Source organism: Pipistrellus hanaki (assembly GCF_964339955.1).
Source record: "Pipistrellus hanaki genome assembly, chromosome: 16".
Lineage (NCBI taxonomy): Eukaryota > Metazoa > Chordata > Mammalia > Chiroptera > Vespertilionidae > Pipistrellus > Pipistrellus hanaki.
In genome coordinates, this window is record NC_140518.1 from 164286 (window position 1) to 186130 (window position 21845).

General features: G+C 54.4%; 2 protein-coding genes across 2 annotated transcripts in view; one reads left to right on the forward strand and one right to left on the reverse strand.

Annotated features, from left to right (window-relative positions):
* TBCD (tubulin folding cofactor D) overlaps positions 1-21845 on the reverse strand; it is a 94310-nt gene that overhangs the window by 44317 nt on the left and 28148 nt on the right. Inside the window, exon 13 of the mRNA XM_084861892.1 lies at positions 21048-21142. Coding sequence (XP_084718018.1) covers positions 21048-21142 — 95 coding nt within the window. The remainder of the gene's footprint in view (positions 1-21047; positions 21143-21845) is intronic.
* Positions 16845-19316, forward strand: ZNF750 (zinc finger protein 750). The gene is made up of 2 exons (XM_084861987.1): positions 16845-18422; positions 18567-19316. The coding sequence occupies exons 1-2, from the start codon at positions 16981-16983 to the stop codon at positions 19276-19278; spliced, it is 2154 nt and encodes a 717-aa protein (XP_084718113.1). The 5' UTR covers positions 16845-16980; the 3' UTR covers positions 19279-19316.

Below are 21845 nucleotides of genomic sequence, written 5' to 3' on the forward strand. Positions count from 1 at the left end.
AATGCCAAACAGGGAAGGAGTCCCCGCCGCTGCAGATGAAGTAGTTACATCTGTTAGTGACTTTTCAACGACTGTCTAAGCTGTACCACATCTGAAATGCTTAAACGTGGCCTTCCATTGTTTTACCTGGAATGGCTCCGAGTGTTGCTCATACTTTCTGTGCTAATACAGGATAGCCCGTCCATGGCCGATGAGTGTCAAAACTAACAGGCTGTGGCACCTTTATGAGAAAAGCATAACATAAACGTGGTGTCGCTGCCATACCAGATTCCCTAATCTGTCACCTGAACACAGCCGCCGACAGCTCTGGGTAAGTCCATGCAGCAATTGCATAGCCAGAGGGAAAGCTGGCTGCTGGCAGCTGACTGCTGAGTCCCAATTTATCGGTCCACCAGACAAAATCAATTTCAAAACAGACAACTATGAATGACAGCAGTCAGAACCTCCACGTACACTTCGTGCAGACATCCCACCCAGCGACACACTTAGGGATGCTCGGAGCCACCTGGAAGAAGGCCACTTCTGTGTGGACAGAGCCCCACCCTCACCTGCTTACCTCCCCCCCAAGGTCACTGAGCTGCTGGGGGAGCCCTGCCATCGCACCCCCACGGTCTGACCCCTATTTGGAAGCCCAAGTGTCTGATCCCAATCAAAGTGAGACTGTTCCTAAAGTGACATTTTGTTGGCTGGGAAGGTCCGTCAGCAATGAGGACAAGACACAGACCACGGACTTGTGTTCCACTAATGGTCAATGGCCTCATACCGACAGGCCTTCCTGAGGTTTGATTGGCATTTACTTTTGGGAAAACTGACAGCCTAGTAAAGTCTAACCATAGGTTCACCTGGCCCACTTCTCAGTTTCAAGTTGTGGGGAAAGATTAGTTGTGAGAGAGCTGTAACCTGACATGAGCCAAACCAGTGCGGGGAGGGGGGCGCTGTGCTTTCTGTGTAACCAGGGAAGCCCAACTTTCTCCCTGGTACCCAAACACGCCGCTGGATTGTCTTCGGGCAGCTGCCAGCCCACTGACAACGTGAAGTTGCTGGATTTCTCTGTGTCCTCCTGCAGAACGGACTCGGAGAAATAAAGACCCGCCTGGCCTCAAGAGCCTCCCTGCCAGTACCACCCACACCTGGCAGAGCCCCTGCTGCCTGCATTCCATCCTCAGCACAGCCTTCAGCATCTATCCTGTCACCTTCTACTCAGACCTCTGTCGGCCCCTCGCAGCACCTGCAACATCGGTGACTGCACTCATGTGCAGAGAAGTGGCTACCAGCGCTCCAGGGGCTCTGCGGCCGGACGGGGTCTGACAGGGAAGCAGAGCCATCACCGGGTGGCTGTGGGAACCTTTTCTTCGGGCGTCACTAGAAAGGAATTTGATTTGCAGAAAGTAAAACCGCTGAGAAGGAGAGAAAGCAAGATGATAGATTTCTTAGACAAGAAAATTTAAAATGAGCCTATCAGCTCCAATTAATCCCAAGAGGATAGTAAGGCCTGTGACTGGGCAGAGGGTGGGAGGGTGAAAGGTTGGGTCGGGTCTGCTTCTGCCACCCCCAACCCAGGGCTCGTGGCTGCCAGCTGACCATCAGCCCTTCTCCAGACTCTTCTGGGTGAAAGAACACCCTGGGCTTCCCGCTCGGACATCTAGGACCTGGAGGACAAGGGAGAGACCACTCAGTGGCCACGCTTTGGAGGAGAGGAGGCAATATATGGAGTAGAAAGTCTTTGCCCTACAATTTAACAAAAAGTCATTATCAGAGAAAAAAAATTCAAAGACAACTCTTTCCAGATTCAACAGGTTTAAAATAAGGAAACTCCTCAATAGCTTTGAACAAAAAACCTTTCTCGTGGTTCCAATTACACACTGCCAATGCATGTCAAATATATAAGATTCCCCAGAGGGCTTCCTTTTGGCAACCCAGACTCTAGCAATATAATTTAAACACCCTCCTCTCCAGACAGCATGTCATTTGTCTACCAACTGCCTAAGGGCACAGCAGCCTCCAGGTGAAAGAAACGACTTAACCCTCCGAGTGCAGGCTTACAGCACGCACACCCAGGGGACAGAGGGGGCCAGGAGGAACCCAGGCGTTCTTTGTGGTGTACGAATCACCTGTCCCTAAAAAAGTCATCACACAGCCACACAAAGTTATGTCTTGATAAGCCATAAATTATACTAATTTAAAAACAAACTTATCACATAAGGCATTCACTGAACTGGGCCTGTGTCTTGAACTGCATTGGGTAATTTTCCCAGGATGCACTGAGCCGCATCTACTGGGATGCACTAGAATGACACCTCCCAGAGTGCAGTGGGACAGCATCTCTCAGGGTGCACAGGATGACACCTCCCAAGGTGCACTGGTACAGCATCTCCCAGGGTGCACAGGATGCCATATCCCAGGATGCATGGAGCCCCTTCCCCCTGGAAACCTCTGAGTCACTTCAGCACTCAGACCCCAGAGCCTGCCCGCCCAGACGGAGCCTAGGAAAGCCCCAGCTTTTGGGAAGCGGGTGTGGCCATAACCATAGAACTTCTGTTTCGGCCACCAGTACAAATAGCCATCATACCTTCCTCAAAAATGCAGTCCAACTTGCTTAGAAAAAAAGCCAGTGCTGAAACTGCTAGGGGACAAGAGGAAATGATAGACAGAATATCTGATTCCATAAACATTCAGCTTCCAGTTCCCACAGGACGCTTCTGAGAACTTGCCCCAGAGGCCCTCTGCATGCGGGGTGCGAGGATGACCCGCCCTCGGGGGGGTGTGGGACCCCAGCCCGCCGACCCTGAGCTGCCCTGGCCAGGCCCGTGTCCATCGTCCTGTGCTCCTGGGGCAGGCCCTGACCAGAGCCTCACCTGTCTGTGCAGATAGGTCTCAGGGCCCAGCTGCGGCTGAGAGCCACGGCTCTTTGGTCAAGGGGCCAGGACGGGAGCTCTCTCACAAGTGCCCTGAAGATCACGTGAGTTCCCACCACATGCGGCACACGATGCAGGCTCAGTGGCACCGCTATGGCTACAATGCACAGCAGGTCAGGCAGAGCAGCCACTGGCCCTCACAGGAGGGTGGGGATCACAGGAGAGGAGGAAGCCACTGTTTCAGGACAGGAGCCACCATCCCACCTGGCAGGACCTCCTGAAATTACTACGAAGCACGGCTGAGGCAAAGGACAAGAAGCACCGTTCCTGTGTGACCATGGCCCGGTGTCGAGGGCCGTTCCTGCCACGCCGCCCGCCCAGCTCTCCGCTCCCCAGGGCCAGGGCCACAACTGAGCCCGAACCACGTCAGGTGGGGGAGGGGTGTCGGCGCACAAGGACAATAGTCAGGAAGCTGATAAGACGTAAGCTGAGCATCTCCGCTGAGCTCAGGCTGCTGTCGGTGTTTACGGAATTATTAACGTGTGCGGAAGTGCGTCTGAAAAGTGGTGTTGGCTGGACGCCACATCTGATTGATGCCCAGCAAGGACAACGTCGCTGGTTCAGAGGTCAACATATCACACAGGTTTTATACTCTGCACAAACTGTATTTCATCGTGGAAGTCAGACCCCTTCACAGAACCTGGGAGGGTGCAGGACAGCCCTCACCCTCTACCACTCGGTCAAAGAGTTGCAGTGACGAGGCCCCTCGGGGATGAGGAGTGACATCCGGGGGGCATCTCTTTCACTTTTAAGACTGCTCCCAAGGACAGATTCATTAAGAATGTCCCGGACTGAGGGCTGCGAGAGCCTTGTGCGACAAGACGTTTCTGGGTTCCATCCTGCAGATCTTACAGTTCCTGTATGAGCCATCACTGCATGTGACTCAGCACCTTGGTCAGGCCCAGAAGCTGACAGCAACTCCATAACCTGGTGTCCCCCACCTCACCCACCTCCAGCATCAGGAAGCTCCACCTACTCTACCAGATCCTCAGCAATCCTGCTGGAGGAAACAGGACCCCAAGAACTGCGTTCAGATGGCCCTGTGCTGGTTCCCAGGGCGCGTCAGGGATGGCCGCACATCGCCTGCTTAGCAACAACCCTCAGGTGGAAAATGCAACCTTCAACCAACATGCTCCCTTTTCAGTTTTCTCAGTCCTGAAACCTGACTTCAGACACTTTCTCCAAGATCAGGGCATTCCCTCCTTGTAAGTCTGTCTGGAGGAAGTGGCAGCTGCGCCTGCGCCCAGGCTCCCAACCGGAAGGAGGGCAGCCCATCGCTTCCTCCGGCCGGGACACAGCACCCACAGGGGCTGAGCATACTCTGCTGAGTCAGGGCTGTGCCTGAGCAGCTGTCACCCATCAGCAGCAGGTGACAAGAGCACCACAGCGCCTGGAGCGATGCCACCAAACAGCCCCGCTCTCCCCGCGTGGGCCCTGGCTCATTAAATTCAAAGGAACGCCACTGGTACCCACCAGGGGAAGCTGTCACATGGAGATTCCAGCTCTCCATGAGAGCTGACCCAGCCCACGATTCACCGACACCTCGTCCAGGCGCCGAGGTTCAAGGCAACACCCACTGCGTAGCTGAGCCGGGGACTCGGGGCCCAAGAGCCCCCACAACAAAACAAAGGGATGTGGGAGGTGACCTCGAAGGAGAGAGCTGGTGCCCACAGAGCCCCACAGCCACTGACAGTCCCTTCGAGGCCAGCGGCACCTCCTGGCTCTCTGTTGTCATGCTGGGGTGCTGGCTTCCCAGCAAGGCCCCCGGCCTGAGCCCATGTCTGTTAGTATCGAGTCAAGGTTCTTTGCAAGTTAAATGCTCTTGTGATTCCCTCAAGGACCCACTTTCAGTGAGAGGAAAAAATGTGCCCTCGCTCGGCTCGCTTTCCCTCTCTCCCCTATCCCAACTGGTAGACCACACAGGGACCAGCACTGTCCACTCTGTCCCTTGCCAGAGGCCAGTGGAGGGAAGGAACTGAGTGTGGAGAGGGGCACTCCGCCCTGCTCTGCTCAGCAACAGGCCGCTGGCATATGAACCGCCCACAGCTGATGACAGAATGGCCCAAGTACAACTTGAAAGAAGCGAAAATAAGCGATCAGGAGAATTAAAGGCTTAACCAGGAAGTCAGGGACCAGTTCTGCCACTGACTCACAGCCTTGGATTCCGAGCCACAGTGCCCAGGCTCCACTGGCCCCACGACTGTCCCCACACAACACAGTTTCAGAGCTGGCAGGCCTGGAGGATCGGGCCATTCAAGACCCCCTCACTGAGCAGAGGATCCTGGACCCTGACCCACAGAACGTGCAAAGCCCAAGAGGACTGCCCAAGGCCAGAGGGTCAGCAGGACAGAACACAAATGTGCAGGTGACAGGCCACCGGCGTTGGCAATGACAAGCCTGCCACTGCGTTTAGCCAAGTTCACCACCCACTTGTGAGCCTCTCCTGGTCCCTGGAGAGATGGGCCGCAGACAGCCAGGGCAGGTGAGCGTGGCAGCATCTTCTGATCAGAGCCTGTCACGGCCACACTCTCTGCAGTCAAGCCCCAGCCACTGCCTGACCTCCCCCCACTCTGACCTCCCCCTCAGGCTTGGCCATGCCTGGCAGGGGTCCCACAGGGTGGGGGCAGAGCTTGGCCTCCTCCTCCCTCCGTCCAGAAAACAGCTAGCCCCCCACACACACTTCTAACTCCCCCTTTCGCACCTACAGCCCTTAGGAGAGTTCGCCCCCTCTGCACACACACACACCACCCCTCCCCCCCGTCCCTGAATGGCTCTGAATGAGCTCTGGGACCCACTTCAGGGCCCACGAGCTCTTCACCACACCCAAATGGAGCAGCTTCCGAGCCTCCGTGTTTTCCCACGGTGTGATGCTGGGCCCTTCTCAGGACCCTGCCACAGGCTCCCTCCCCAGAGCCGGGAGCTGGCGCTCAGCTCTGCCACCGTGGCGTTCAGAGGACGGGCGTGGGGCTGCGGCAGGAATGCCACTGTGCCAGGCGGCGGCTGAGGGAGTCACCTCCACACAAGCACGTCCACGCTAGGCAGCCTTTCTCCAGAGAGCACAGAAGCATGGGAACAAGTACAAGGAAGCCATGGCCACCGCACCACGCACATGAAAAACCAGCCGTGCCTGCATCCACAGGGCACACCCGCCAACCAGGCGGCCCTGGGCCGCGGTGCTAGAGAAATGCTCACGAACTCGCACAGCAAACCGGAAATTCAAGTACGCGCTCCTGGGCCCTGCCTAGAAAGAAGGCCATCAGCCACACCGGCCTCCTGCACACAACGTCACGCCCCAGTGGGCACGCTGCTAGCAATACAGACAGCACCAAGCTGGGGAAATGTAGAATGACACTTAGTAGGTTTCTTTCAGAAAGCAAGATTTCTCATTAAGGATTCATAAAAAGACTTTCTATTGAAATAGCATAAATGCTATCAAAGTATCTAAAACAACAGAAAAAATTATGTGGACAGAAGTTACTTCCTGAGCACACTGTGTATAACTAACACACACACAACTATATCACTATGTTCGTTACTGTCACAATCTTAGTTTTGACCCAAACTATGAATTTCATCTCTTAAAATAACAGATAAAACCATGTGACACAGATTTCATATGGCTTTCATACATACATTCACAGTATAAATTCTAAACACTTATTACTTTGACATGTTTTATGCTTTTTCATTCAACTGTGAGTTCTTTCATAAAGAATCTTAATTTAATTAAAGAGAACCAAATACTTAAAAGCAAAAGAATTTGATACCCTTTGAAAACTCTCTAATGTATGTGTGTATACCCATATACTCCTACCCCCCAAAAAATGTACACACATTAAAAAAAAAATGAATGAAAAAGGAGGAATTACTAGAAATGACAATACAAATATGTTATCAAGAGAATAAAAAGTCAACCCACACAACGGGAGAAATTATTTGCAAATCATTTATCTGATAAGGATCTGGAATCCAGGATATTCAAATCAACAACGAAAGACACAACCCAATTTAAAATGGGGCGAAGGACTTGAACAGACATTTCTCCAAAGACAGATACAAACGGCCAACAAGCCCATGGAAATGCGCTCAACATTATCAATCGTTCGGGAAATGCGAACAAAGCCACAATGAGACACCTCTAGTTTAGGTGCAATCAGGAAAATGAAAAGAGCAGGTGCCACCGAGGATGTGGAGACTGGAGCCCAGGCACTGCACACTGCTGGTGGGGTGCGGGGTGTGGGATGGGGGTGCATGGGGTGTGGGATGTGGAGTGCGGGGTGCAGGGTGAAGAGCGTGGGGTGCGAATTATGAGGTATGGGGTGTATGGGGTGGAGTGTGAGGTGTGGAGTGTGGGGTGTGGGTGCGTAGTGTGTGGGGTGTAGGGTGTGTGGGGTGGAGTGCGGGGTGCATGGTGTGGAGTGCGGGGTGCAGGGTGTAGAGTGCAGGGTGCGGGGTGTGGAGTGTGAGGTGGCGCAGCTGCTGGGGAAGTATGGTGGCTCTTCCACACGTCACACTGGTCCCACGAGATGCAGCATTCCACTCTGAGACACAGGCCCAGAGAGATGAAAACAAGGGTTCCAACCGAAAGCTGTTGCACATTCACAGCAGCTCTCCTCAGTGGCCAAATGTGGCAACAGCCCAGCTGTCCATCAGCAGTGAGCAGGGGAAAGTGGCCTACCCATATGGTGGGTGACATCATTCACCATAAAAAGGAACGGAGTTCGATACTGTGCTCAGTGAAAGAAGCCAGACAAAAGGGCCCCGGTGTGCGGCCCACTCACAGGAAAGGTCCGGGAGAAGTGGCCCAGAAGCCCAGACGCAGGCGGTGGCCGTCGGGCTGGGAGGGGTCGCGGGCTGACTGGGCTCTTCTTCGGTGATGACGTCTAGGAACTGGATGAAGTGACAGCTGTGCTACACTGTGAACGTACTAAATGCTACGGACCTGCTCACTCTAAAATGGTTAGCGTTCATTTGATGATGTGAATTCGACCTCAATCAAAACAACCAAATAAGAAATGACTTAAGAGCCAACACCTTTGCCTTCCCTCCTCCTGATAGTTCCGTCCTGAAGCCATCAGTCTGCAGGTAAGGGCAGCACCGCAGCAGGGACAGTGTCGGACACGCAGGGGGCGGCACCGCAGAGGGCAGCCTGGCGTGGGGGCCCAGAGCCTGAGCAGGACGAGAACGACCCCTAGGTCTGGGACCCCAGCTTCCAGGCTGAGAAATGAATGTGGCTGTTCAAACCCCATCCCTCGCTGTCTTCTGTCAGTTCCTTTGCTGTTATGGTTTTCTCTGAGGTTATCTGTAACTTGGGGGGGGGGGGTCTAATTTGTTAGTTGTCCTTGTTCCAGTGAACTAAGTGGCTTCTGCACCAATGGTGACCGAGCCCAGCGATTGCTGTGTGAAGGGCACCCTTTCATAGCCACTCAGGGGAGAGAGGACAGAGCACAGGAAACTGGCAGGGACACCTCACCATGGGGGGGAGAGGAGGCGAGGGCAGGAAATGGAACCCTCAACACTTGGCCCTGGTGCCAACCCTGAGTCACTTTCCCAACTGAAGACAAAGCTCGGTTTCAAGTTTCACGTGAGAAGCAGAAGCCGCAGCCCAATCGCACTGGAGGAAGGGGTAGGGTCCGCAAGAACCTCTCATCTGCCCTGTCCATCCTGTGTCCCCAAGGCCCAGTCCCCCAGGGAGAGGAACATTTCCCTGCCCCTCGCTCCGCAGGCTCCTTGGGGACAGGAACCGGAGGGAGCCTCACCACCTACCTGAGACTTGGTCTTCTTGGTCAGACACTCAGTCACAGACTTCGGGGTGACAGTGGATGGACACACATAAGAGAGGGCTGAGTCCTGCCCACAGCAGGAGAGGACTCTCTTTCTTCAGACGTAAGCTACAGGGCAGGGAGGATGGCAAGGCGACAGGATGCCGAGCACGGACAAGCCCAAGGGACTGAGGGCAAGTGAGGGAACGGACCTCCTGCCCCGAAAGGCTCAAGGTCTGGGGCTCCAGAGAACTCGGGGGGAAGCGGGGCGTCGGAAATAAGGCGCTCTAGATATGCCACGGAAGAAGCACCCCCTGAACCTGTCCCCCACCCCAGCCAGAGACCAGTTACTCGCTGCACGTGTGAGCAGGGGCGGCAGGGGCACCATGGAAGAGAAGACTTTGTGGAAGAAATGGAGACACAGGGCGAGCACCACTACCTGCCCCTCCCAAATCATTACAATCTTCAGAGAAATAAGAGAAGCCATTGCAACTAAGAATAACATGCTTTAAAAAAACAAAAACAAACAAAAAAAAACACTCAGAGAGCAAAAAACAACTCCTGAAAGCCAAAAATCGTATCGGTAGAAATGAAACAATTAACAGAAGGGCCGGGAAAGAAAGGGGAGGGACCTGGGAATTAGGAGGATAACAAAAAGGACCCACACAGGGGAACAAGCACATCCAAGACTCAAGAACCCCCACGAACTGGTGTAAATTCCAGGGCAGGAGAGCTGCTCCTGGCGGAGAAAACCCGCCAGGGGTCGCCTGGTCTGGGGAGGAGATTGTGCAGCCCGCGTCCCGACAGGACTACACTTCTCCAAGCTCAGGGGCTGGACTCCTGAGAAAGGAGAGCTGGGCACAAACACAGACCTCGCCTGCAGTGTCAGCCCCACGTGCAGGGAAGCTCGTCTGCAACTGACTGAAACGGACGGACAAGTACTAAGGGAGGGCTCGCACCTCAGCGCTGGGCGCGGAAGCAGACCGAGCACAGCGCTCACTGTCCAGTCCAATGTCAGGGAGCTGACCACTCACTGTCAACTCCTGACCACTTGTCTGTTTGAAATGTTTCGTATTAAAATGTTGAGGGGAAAGAATCAGAATAGCATCAAACTTTCAACAGCAGTGCTGCTGGCTAGATGCCCCAGAACATTTTCAAACCTGCAGGTGAATGACTCTGTGCCTGGGATTCTCTATCCAGCCAGACGAACTACCAACCAGGTAGCAGGCAGAACAAAGTCACTTCCAATCCATCCTTCTCCAAACCTCGCCTCTCTGGCACTCTTTTTCTCAGGAGCCCACACACAGGATGACCAAAATAAAGGGTCAGTCCACCAGAGACCATGTGGGATCCAGGAAGCGGGAAAGAGGTAGGTGAGAAGGCAGAAAAGAGGGAGTGAAACTCATTTTCCATAAAGGGAAGGCAACAGACAACACCCACAACTGGACAGGCGGGGGTGGAGGAAATGGACAGAGCCGTGGAGAAATGTTATTTGGAAGCCAGGAGGTAAACACCGAAGACTCAGCCAAGAGAAGGTCCAGGTGGTGCCCTGAGGAGAGAGACTGGGAGGGGGCAGCCTCCCCTGAGAGGTGGGCCGGCACCCTCTCCTTGAACCCAGGCCAGTGAAGTGCGGCCTGGCCTTTCTGAGGACTGGAAGCTTGTACGTGGCTCTTCCAGAGTCCTGAGCCAAGTCAGACTTCCCCCTCCCGAACAGGCCTCTGCAGGAGACGACCTGGAGAGGGAGGACCCAGCTGCCCTCTCCAGGACACCAGGCAGGTGAGTGAAGCCATCCTGGGTCCCCCATCCAGTGCACCTGCAATCTGACACCACCCCCACCCTCAACACCCACGGAGCACAGGGCTGGCAGGGCGGAGGCCGGCCAGACTCTGGACCCACATCACCCAGACATGATGCAACCGCGGGGAAGGCACCAAGCTTCGGTGGCTTCTTCCCCCGCAGCAGCCAGGTGAGCAGCCGGGATCCGCTGCTTTCTGTGACAAAACATTACAGTACACGACGTCTGACATGGAAAAAAGTAATAAAAACATTTTAAACCCAATGGTAAAGCCTTACGTAAAATCTGAAGCCTTAAATTTTTAAAGAAAAACACACACACACACACACACACAGTATGTGGCCTAGGAAGCCCGACCCAGCGCCAGGAACACCACACGTGGCCAGGTCTGACCAGCTCACAGCCTCCTCTCCCGTCCCCAAACGGACATCACTTCCAGCCACACATAGTGGGCACACAGCCACGGACTGAAGAGCGAGCCGTGTAAGTGGGGAGGGGGGTAAACAGGCTCAAAAATGGTCTTAGTTATTATTTTTTTAAGAACGAAAAGGGTAAGAGGGTGTGGGGTTCCCACGGCAGCTGCAGTCCCGCCCCGCAGTGAGCGAGGCCAGGGACTGGTCCCGGGCAAGCGCCAGCAGGTCCCCGCGGGAAGGCAAATGCTGAGCCTGTCTCCCTCCCTCGCGGCTCTCTCGAGGAGGACCAGGGAGGACAACGACTGCCAGGCACAGGGCAAAGGGCGGAAGGCAACGGCTGTCTCCCTCAGACCCAGGGAGAGGACACCAGAGTGCCCACCTCCGTCGGGGGAGCTGTGGCTCAGACTAAATGCCTGTGTTTGCAGGCTGCTCCCTACAAGCGCTGGAGCGGCTGAAGGAAGGTCTCACGTGCTTCTGCATTACATCACATAATTATTGGAGGCCGACCTGTGCCCTATTCCTCTCTATTCTCACCAGGAACACATCTGACCCCGTGGTCCTGACGCCCGGCCAGCACTCTGTGGCACTACGATGGCACTCCCGAGGGAAGCAGGCAGCTCCTGGGAGGCACAGAGTGGTGCTCGGCGTGGCCCAGGGGTGACGCTGCTCTGAGGGCTCGGTGGGTGCAAACACGTGGGAGCAAACACATGAATCGTAGCTGCGGGCAGGAGGAATATCAGGTGCATCTCCAGGCCCTGAGGGCGCAACTCCTCCACTTAAACCCCTCCCACTGGGGCGGCCGCTCAGTCTCTGAGAGCAGCCGGCTAAGACAGTCCTGCTCCTGGGCACTGGCCGCCGCCCGCCGCCTCCCGCTCCCTGCACTGCCTGCCTCCGGTGAGTACCTGCCATTTCTTCTCAAATTCACCTTTTCTTTCAAAACTGCTCTCGGCTGGATCTTAAACGACCGACCGGCTCGGCGAGTCCCTGGCTGCCCTGCTGTTCTCCGAGATTCCTCAGAACAGCAGGTGCACCACTCACAGCAGACCGTGAGCAGGAACTTGTAACCAAACGACACTGCATTCCTGGCCTGGGAACTCAGTTCCTCATTTCTGCCATAAAGCCCATTCAGTTTAAAACAAAGCTCGAATTTATATTATTGCTTATATGTTTCCTGTCTTAAAAATAAACTGTAAGTTTCAACATAAAAGAACATATATATACATAAGTGTGATTATACAGTTGCTGATTTTATAGTTTCTTTCATTTTAAAACCTTTTGAAATTTTAAAGTTTAAATAAGTGCTGTTGTAACTTGTTTTAAAAAAAAAAAAAAAACTTAGCCAAAGAGGATCCCTCTATATACAGAAGGAAGTATGTGTTATTTCTCTTTATAAAATGTTTCATAAATCTGTACATTAGAACAATTACTAACCAAATTACTGGCCAAGTTTGAGATGAGACCTCATTTAAAGCAGACTTTGTCTGCATTTGCTACCCTAATTTTTATTTGCATGACCAGAATCTTCCCCGGCTTTGAACTGGTTTGGTTTGTTTCTGTGAGAACAAGCGGGCAGGCACCGTGGGCTCCTGGGCTCTAGGGAGAGCCCCCGGCAGGGCGTTAAAGCTGTGCCCTCTGCGTGCAGAGCTGTCGGGGACGCGGGGACGCAGGGACGCGGGGCCTCGGGGCCTCGGCTGAAGCCCCGTTGTTCCCTGACCTATTCTCCTAAACCAGCGTGGGCAGCCCGTCCTCCCTAGGCACAGTGGTCCTGAGGTTGCCGGCATTGCAAGGACCACAAGTCTGGGAAGGGAGTGGCGGTTAATCACTGGAAAAGCTCCATTGGAGTAAAACTCACAAATCTTGTTCTTGCAACACCCCAGTGGGTAGGCGACAATGGCGTGTCCCTGAGTTATGCAATAACGCCACCTCACAATATCGTAATTATAGCATGCCCTTCAGAACGTTCCACCTGACGAGCCGCTGCCAGACTCCGGACACACCGAGGCAGGATCTCAGTGCCCGGCTCCCGGCATGACGGGCAAGGCTCCCTGCCTGCATAGCAATGTCCCGTAAAGACAAGCTATAGTCCCCTCTATTGTGTCCTATCCACGTTTTGTTTTTTTTTTAAATCTCCTCCTCTCGTCTATTTTTCAGAGTTCAAATTCCTTAGAAACCTTTTAAACTTGCCAGCCACTCACTCTCTCCTGACGGCTGTCTCGGCCGCCACAGTGCCTGTCCACGCTTGGGAAGCCGTCGGAGACAGTGAGAGGCAGTCCCTGCTTCGCGACAGGCCAACAGCCCTGTGGCCAACTGAAACCACATGTAAGCAGTTCTGCCCGGAGCCCTGGGGAGAGCACGGAGGGGGAGAGAAAGAGGCAGCTAGACGCCTCTCCCAGCTCTTCCCACAGGCAAAAAAGCCAATCAGCTTAGCAAAAGCAGATGTTTAAGATGCTTGAAAAGTCACAAAAAGGACACTTCTAAGTGCAGTAGAAAAACCTCTGTGAGGCTCCAGCCCCTGTGCCTGCCTTCAAGTCACTGCCTCCCACTGTCCTCCGCCTCCGGCGTGGACGCTGGGGTACAGCTGCTTAGTCTGAAAGGGCGGGATGGAGGTGGCCGAGCGGAGCCGCCCAGGCAGAGGAGGCCGCTCAGAGCAGGTGCTACCTGCCAGCTCCCTCGAGCCGGCAGAGACAGCCGAGTGGGAGGGCAGGAGGGTGAAAACAGTCACAGAAACCTTTCAACAGGCAGACCTCTGGCTGTGAAAGATGCTCCCAGGGTCCTGCTCCATGAGCTCTCCACGCCGCGCTCCAGGGAAGTGCTCACTCAGAAGCAGGCGTCCCAGAGAAAGGATAGTGAAGCGCCTCTCACATCCCCAGAGAAAGCTTCCTCTGAAAGCAAACCCACTTACTACAAACAGTTAACGCTTGGACTGGACTGTTGTGGCAACAATGCCCTTCCTGGGAACACCTGACACCAGCAGTTTTAGTTCCAGTCTATCATCCTGTAAACCGGCCCTGGGCAGAGAGCTCAGACATGCCTCATTCTATAGGCTGCCCCCTCGAAAGCCCACAACCGCCTCCCTTTTACCTGTTCCTCCGGCATGACTGTGCTTTTATAGCCGAGGGGACTACGCCTGTCTCCAGGGGCACCTGAAGCCACGGTGCTGGTTTTAATGAGCGATTGTGCAACCCTGAGTCAGTTTACCCAGAGCTAATGCCACTGCTGCACCTGTGACCCCAGTGGGGCCGTCCTCACACAACGAAGCCCTGAGGACCCTCACGTCCCACATGTGGTGGGTCACCCTGATGCCTGTGTGCCAGCCGACCAGACAAGAAGTCTAGTCAACATTTGAGTGAAAAAAGTACATATTGACATAAAACAATCATTTCCAAAAGTATTCTTTTGGGTAATACTATAACTTACATATAACTCGCCTCCTATAAATCTTTGAGAAAAGGTAACCAACCTGAGTCTATTTCTATTTCTGCCTGACAGTGTTAGCAATGTTAGGTAAGACTGCTCCAAACCGGACAGCATTTTCTTAACTCCGGAGGGAACTTGCCGCTCAGGTGCGCTCAGTATTTTAATGCTGGAGGGGTGGATCCGAGTCCACTCTCGGTATCGCCGGGACTCGGGGCTCACACCTGATAAACGTTTTGCAACTGTCATCATTGGGACGGTGCTGCCGCTGGTGATGAAATCACCGGTGCTCCGGTCTCTGCCATAACACATCCTATGCAGCCTGGGAAGCTGACTCGCAGAGATTCTCACGCCTCCAGAACCAGAGAGCATAATGAGGCGTGCCACCACAGGCCCCGCTGACTGACTTATCTGGCTGGCCCGGCACTGGCTGGAGTCGCTTGATGACGGGCGGCAAGGAAATTGTGCTTTTATCACCCAGAGAGTATCTGCCCCCCAAGGGATGCACTGATCTCGTAAAGATTTCACGTTTTTGCTATAATAAGCGGGGAAATTAGAAAAATGCGGAGCTATGGTTACAAGTGTCATTGGCCCGGTGTTGACACAGCCGTGCAACTCCTGGCTGCATGGGTTGGAGAAGGGGGGGGGGATGAAGGTCTCAGGAGGGAGGACCCCAGGACCCCCTGTCCCCGTTGTAGGGCAGCCAGAAATCTCCTTGAACATCCAGTACGTGTACCTCAGTCCCTGTCTGCAGGAACTCAGAAGGCTTAGGCAGCAGCAAAGCCTCCTTCCACTCCAACCACCTCCGCAAACACACAGGTATTTGAAAGACCTCGGTGATAAAATAGCTCCAGAGACAGTGTGTAGGTAGGAGAGTGGTTCTTTGTATTTTTAAGAAATATGGATACATGAGCAGAGAAGCCAATTTGCTGAGAATAAAATCAGACAGTGCTCTTAGAATTGAAGGTATCCGGTGAAAAGTGAAGCTCCACCCTCCCACGTGCACCCCTCCTCCCGAAAGGGCCATTACCTCATCGCCCAAGGGTGGGACCCAAGCAGACTGCCTTGTGCTGTGAAAGCAAGTCTCGTAGGTTCCCACAGAAGGGCTGCTTTCCTGTGAGTGTCTCCCCACCGTGTGGAGGAGGTGACTGTATGAATCCGGCCACTCTCGTTCAGGTCTTAGATCAGAACTGCAGCTGAAGAGTTCTGATAAACCATTTCTTTTGAGCCTTGTTTTTTAAGTGCTTGGCAATATATAGAGGCTAAAGACCTTTTCCTTCCCCCATTTTTATGCAAATGGAAGTGCTCGCACCTCAGGGCGCTTTCCCCACCCACACGTTTCTCTGGGACACAGTCACTGGGGCTGGTCCTCCCAGATCTCTCTGTTTGGCAGGAGGCAGGCTGAGAGCCCATGGTTCCGGTGTGCGGAAACCGGCTGAGACCTGCAGTGAAGCCTGGAGGGAGGGGCGGGGGGCAGAGGGGACCCCCCTAAGGGGAAGTAACCTGAAGGTCAGACACCCAGCAGCCCAGGTGGACCCAAGGCCCTTCGAGGGACAGCCCTGCCAGCCACTCGCCAGACCTGAGTGGGTGTGGTCCGAGGCCCACTTCCTAAAGGTTGAAAGCTGGGTGGCTTCTTACCATGACCCAACCATCTCTAAAACAGGCACCACTCACTGCCTTCCCCGTGGCCAGAGGGCTGCAAAGCTCTGGTTCTGCAACTGGAGGAGGTAAGGCCAGGAAAGAGAGGCAGGCACCCCGGCCACACTCTCGGCCACCCAGAGGGACCTACCCCATACCACTCACCAGGTGGGCAGTGGAACAGGCAGAGACCAGAGCCGGATATTGGCTCACTCACAGGCTCCCTTGACAGCACCTCATACCACGGGAGTGTGTGGAGCCCACTCTGTCTGGACTGAGATGGCGTGGCTGTGACATCAGTAGCTTTAGGGGGGGATCCCATTTAACAGCCTGCTGACACAGGCAGCCCCAGCAAGCAGCTTCCTGAACGTCATAATTACAAGCTCCCAGTTGCAAGGGAGCACACGCACAGCGCCAGGCCTCCGGCAGTCACGTTCAGCAGTCAGACCACGCTGTGATGTGACTCAGGCCTGAAACTCTGTGGGCGTGGCTGGGGCAGGATCTCAGCAGTCACCCAGCCCCTCAGTCCACAATCTTTCTGGCATCTGAGGCCTCAGGTCCAGAAACAAGGTTCCCAAAACTCAAAGAATGACAGGCATTCTCAGAACTGACACCAAACACTCCACACACCACATTCCTCTTGGCCCCGAGGAAATTCAGGTCAGACGTGAGAACACAGAAAGCGTGGTTCTGAGTGGAGGCTGCTCACCCTGCCCGCACCCAGGGGGCGGCTCCGTCCGATGTCGCCTGCATCTCCAGGTGCCATGGCGTCAAACCCCCCCGGTGATCACTGCGAGGACAGGGCTTGCCCACTGGCCTCCAGGCCAGTGTCCTGTCACTAAGGCTCTGCTCCTCCTTTGCAGCTCCCAGGCCCCCCATGAGCACGGCTTTTCTCAGCAGACCCGCAGCGCGTGGAGCTGGCTTCAAATAAAAGCGGCGGAAAGGAAAGCAAGCGCACGTCGTTAAAATCACCAGGTGTGAATCAAACAGGAGCCAGCTGTGAGCCGACCCCCGGAAGCCCGAGCCTGACCCGAAAGAGGAAGATGAGTCTCCTCAAAGAGCGGAAACCAAAAAAGCCGCACTACATCCCGAGGCCTCCGGGGAAGCCCTTCAAGTACAAGTGCTTCCAGTGCCCCTTCACTTGCAACGAAAAGTCCCATCTCTTCAACCACATGAAGTACGGTCTCTGTAAAAACTCCATCACTTTGGTATCGGAGCAAGACCGTGTCCCCAAGTGCCCCAAGTCTAACCCTCTCGACCCTAAGCAGACGCACCAGCCGGACCCCACCGTGAAGCCCGCCTCCACCAAGTCGGCCCCGCACAGCCTCCCCCACGGGGACACCAAGCTCCCACTCGGCCTGGCCAAGGACGACGCCAAGGAGAACCTGGAGCTGCAGCTGCGTGGGCCCCACAAGGGCACTGGGCAGAAGCCTGCTTTCCACAAGGAGGCCGAGCACCGGGCTCCGGCCCCAGAAGCCGCGGCGGGCTCCCCGCCGGCTCTGGAAGGGGCCGTGCGGCCATCGGCCTTCGTTCCCATCGGAGAGCACAGACTCAAAGGGCCAGAACACGCCGAGGCTCCCGAGGCCCTGGCACTGCCCGGCGCCACCACCAAGGCCACCCCTTTCCACACCAAGTCTGCATTCCACGCCCCTGCCTACCCCTGGAAAGCTGGCTTGCCCTTCCTCCCGCCCGAGTTCTCACATAAAATCCCACCCACCAAGGGGTTTGGGGCCCTTTCCCCTTACATGCACCCCACAATTCCCGAGTACTCACCCCACTTTTACACGGAGCATGGACTGGCCACCATCTACTCACCCTACCGCCCGGCCGGGAACTCGCCCGAGTGTGACGCCCCCCTGCTGTCAGTCTACGGGGCCCAAGACCAAAGGCACTTCCTGTCTCACCCGGGGCCAATGCCCAAGCACTTGCACCCGTCTCCCTTGGCATACGATCATTACCGGTTTTTCCAGCAGTACCACCCCAATTTGCCAATTCCTTATGGATTCTACAGACCAGAGTCTGCGTTTTCCTCCTATGGCCTCAGACTGCCGCCTGTCCCTGGTATTTCACAGGATCAGAGCGCCCACCTCCTGGAAGAAGCTGCCCTGGTCTACCCAGCCTCCAGTCCATCCAAGTCAAACCCTTCCCACTCCCACAAGAAACACACCGAGTTTGAGAAAGAGAGTCCGACTGCTGAGGCCCAAGACCCTTCCAAAGACAGGCAGAGGGACACAGAAGGGACCAAGATGAGCCCACGGGCAGGCAGTGCGGCCACGGGCTCCCCAGGAAGGCCAAGTCCCACCAACTTCACCCAGACAAGCCAGCCCTGCACGGGGCTGGGCGACCTCTCGGACAAGCCCACGGCAAACGCCCTGGCAAGACTCCAGCAACCAGAGTGGAGCCTCACGGCCTTCAAGCCCATCAAGAAGAGCACCGAGCGCCCACATTTCCAGGCTCCAGAAAACAGAGATGACCCTCCACAAAGGTAAGAGCATCTCCTTTTCAGAACCTCCACAGGCATGTCTCTGGCTGTGCTTGGTTAGCAAGCTAAGACTCCCCCGAAAAGCTTCACACAGCAGCTTTTCTACTAATGTCCCTAATAAGCTTCCCTTCTCTTTGCCTCCTCCAGCCTCGGCACCATGGACACTGACACTCCGGCCCAGACAGGCAGCACCTCTCGCGGCATGGAGGCCATGCCGCCCAGCCCCGAGGACGGCTCCGGGATAGCCCCGCTGAACCTCTCCAAGAAACCGGAGGCCAGGCCGGCAGCAGCTCACGACCCCCGGTACACAGACTTCCCGGAGCTGCAGGACGTGCCTCTCAACCTCTCGGTGAAGGACCCCTGCAACGCCCTGGCCCAGAGGCCTTCCCCCCACAGCCCCCCGCCAGAGGCAGAACCCGCCACGGCCACTGATCAGAAGACCGGGCCGGCAGGTTCCGGAGATGAGCCAGGACATACAGAGACGAACCACAACAGCCTTGGCTCCGATGAGGTCCCAATGACCAGCCCCACTGGGAAGGCCCAGGACACACGGGCAGTGGACAGCAGCGACGAGCAGAAGCAGACGGCAGCTGTGGCCCTCTGCCAACTGGCGGCCTACAGCCCGGGCACCGTCCGGGTAGGCGATGGGGAGCCTATGGCCCAGGAGTCCGCCTGCCAACAAGACGCGCCGGCTCTCAGTGCCACGGCGAGCCAGGAGCCTCAGAGTGACCTCAGACCCAAAGGGCAGAAGAGGACGAGCCCACGGGATTCGGGGAAGTCCCAGCAGGGAGCTAAGAAGACGAAGCTGAGTGACACGGCCCGAGTGTTCACCCTCCGGAAAAGGACTCGGGTGTCCTAGTGCTGGCTCCCTGGCACAAAGCGCTGGGCACGGCACACACCGCCGAAGCAGGGCGCAGAGCACCTCATCTGCAACAGCCCCTGCGTTTTTTATCTGTCCATTTTTACAGGCAGTTTTTTCTTCTCAAAAAACAAAATACACATAAAGAGAAAGAAAAAAGAAAAAACACAAAAAGGCTACGATTCAGCTTTTTGTAAATATTAAGCATGAATATGATAAGGTGCTTCCATTTGGGACTGTAAAAACATCAGAATGACTCCTACTCTAAGATTGGCGACTTAGACACTGGCTTTTATTTTTATAATAGAATGAATGAAACAGGTTGGACTACAAGGTAACTTTCAGGTATAAGCCATGTCATAGGAAGTCTTGTAAAAGTACTTTTCTTATAAATACAATTCTTACACCAGAACAAATGGTCTTAGCTGTCTCATTAAACCTACTGTGTCATGAAGTCAGCGACAATGACTGGAAATGCCAGAAGCCTTTTCAGCACCAGCATTGCAGTGCTGTCTCCGAGGACATTTTGATTTGTTGTGACTAAATAATACACAAACATCAGGAGGCTATTTATACAAATAATTTATTTCCAGGAGGGAACATGTTTTACTGGTGGAGTTTTTACCAATATAGTCCATTCCATGTAATGTTACAGTGAACTTTCTGATTCATGCAGCCTCACTTTCCACTTCCTAAAATGATGTATATATTGCCAATTTTCCAATAAACTCTTGATAAACTTTAAGGGTGCACAAAATAAAAAGAAATATGGACTCTGTTATATTTTAGAGTATTCTGCCATAATAAACTCAGTGATAGAAGAGACCAGAACTGAGGAAACAATTAAAACAGACTGAGAGTGAATGTGAGTGTGTGTACACGTGTGAGCATGCGAATGTGCGTGCAGACCAGTGGGCACCAAGCGCAGGCATGAGCCACCTGGGCTCCTCGGAGCCTTCCTACAGGCCCTGGCCTCGGAGCACTGCAGGAGGACGAGCTGCCAGAGCCCGGCTTTCTAAAGGGCTGCTGAGAGCAGGCCGGGGGCCTTCAGCCCCTCCTCCCGCCTCTTCACAACAGCCTGGGTTCTCCCGTTTACCCACCCGGGACGTCGACCACGGGCCCTGGAAAGGCACATGGTGCGGAGTGGGATTCACTCCAGGGACTGGGAGGAGCCCTCGACCAGGCAGGTGGTGGTCACCAAGTGCAGGTCCAGTGAAGGCAGAGAACAAACACTGCTAAAGCAAGAAAGCCATCCCCAACCACCTGTGTACGCAACAAGGCTTCTCAGCACAGAGCTAAAGAGAAAATTTTTAAATAAAAATATTTATGTAAAGCCTTGCCTCATCCTAAAAGACAGCCTGAACCGCCCTGGCCATGGCTCAGTTGGTTGGAGCATCTTCCCATGCACCAGAAGGCTGTGTGGGTTCCATCCCCAGTTGGGGTGCGTGCAGAGGGCAACCAATCAATGCTTCTCTCTACCCCTTCCTTTCTCTCTAAAATCAATAAAAATCATACCCTCAGGTGAGGGCTAAATTAAAAAAAAAAAAAAAACACTTCACAACAGGGAGAAGCAGCAATTAGGAAAGGGAAAGAAGGAAGGCTGAGCAAGATCTAGTGCATTCTCTCCTACACCACTGCCCATCCGTGAGGGCACAGCCTAGTTGCCTAGTTGTGAGCTCACACAGGCCATGCTGGGGAGATGGGGAGATGAGGCGCCCACATCTTCAATTGTCCCGAGGATACAAAGCAAACGCACGGCAGGTACTCACCGTCCGGGAGTCGGGGAGGGAGCAGCAGCCCCCTCCTGCCCAGTTCTGCCAGCGCCAGACATCCACCATGCCAGGCGTTGTCCGTCTCCTGGAAACTGAGAGCACGCAGAACACTGAGACCACAGAGCTTTCCGGCAGGCCCAAACCCGAAGCCCAGAGCCTCCCAAAGCCCATCTGCAAATTTAAAGCCTCAGCAGCTGGCACAGGAAATACAATACTCCAACTGCCCTGGAGAGCACAGCCCAGCTACAAAATCAGATTCATAAAAATGACCAAATAAAGGCACAGCAGTATTTGAGCTTCAACTCAGGAGCACTCAGACTGCTGGGCTGCAGAAAGGCCCGCACCCCTGGCCAGAGATGTGTCTTTTGGGAGAAGAAAATGTTCAGTGCGTGGGGTAGGGGCTTCAGGAGGGAGGCCATGAGTGCAGCGACGAAAGGGGGAGTGAAGGGGGGAGTTCCATACAAAGTAGCCTGTCCTGGCTGGTTTGGCTCAGTGTAGAGCGTCAGCCTGCGGACTGAAGGATCCCAGGTTGGATTCCAGTCAAGGGCATGTATCTTGGTTGCAGGCATATCCCCAATAGGGCGTGTGCAGGAGGCAGCTGATGGATGTTTATCTCTCATTAATGTTTCTAGCTCTATCCTTTCCCTTCCTCTCTGTAAAAAAAAATACACAATAAAATGTGTTATTGTTTTTTTAAAGGAGCTTTAACTGACCAGAGGGAAGAAGCAGATAAAAGAGCTGGAGGCAGACAGCCATCCCTGGAGAAGGAGGCAGAGGAGAAACTCCCAAATCCCA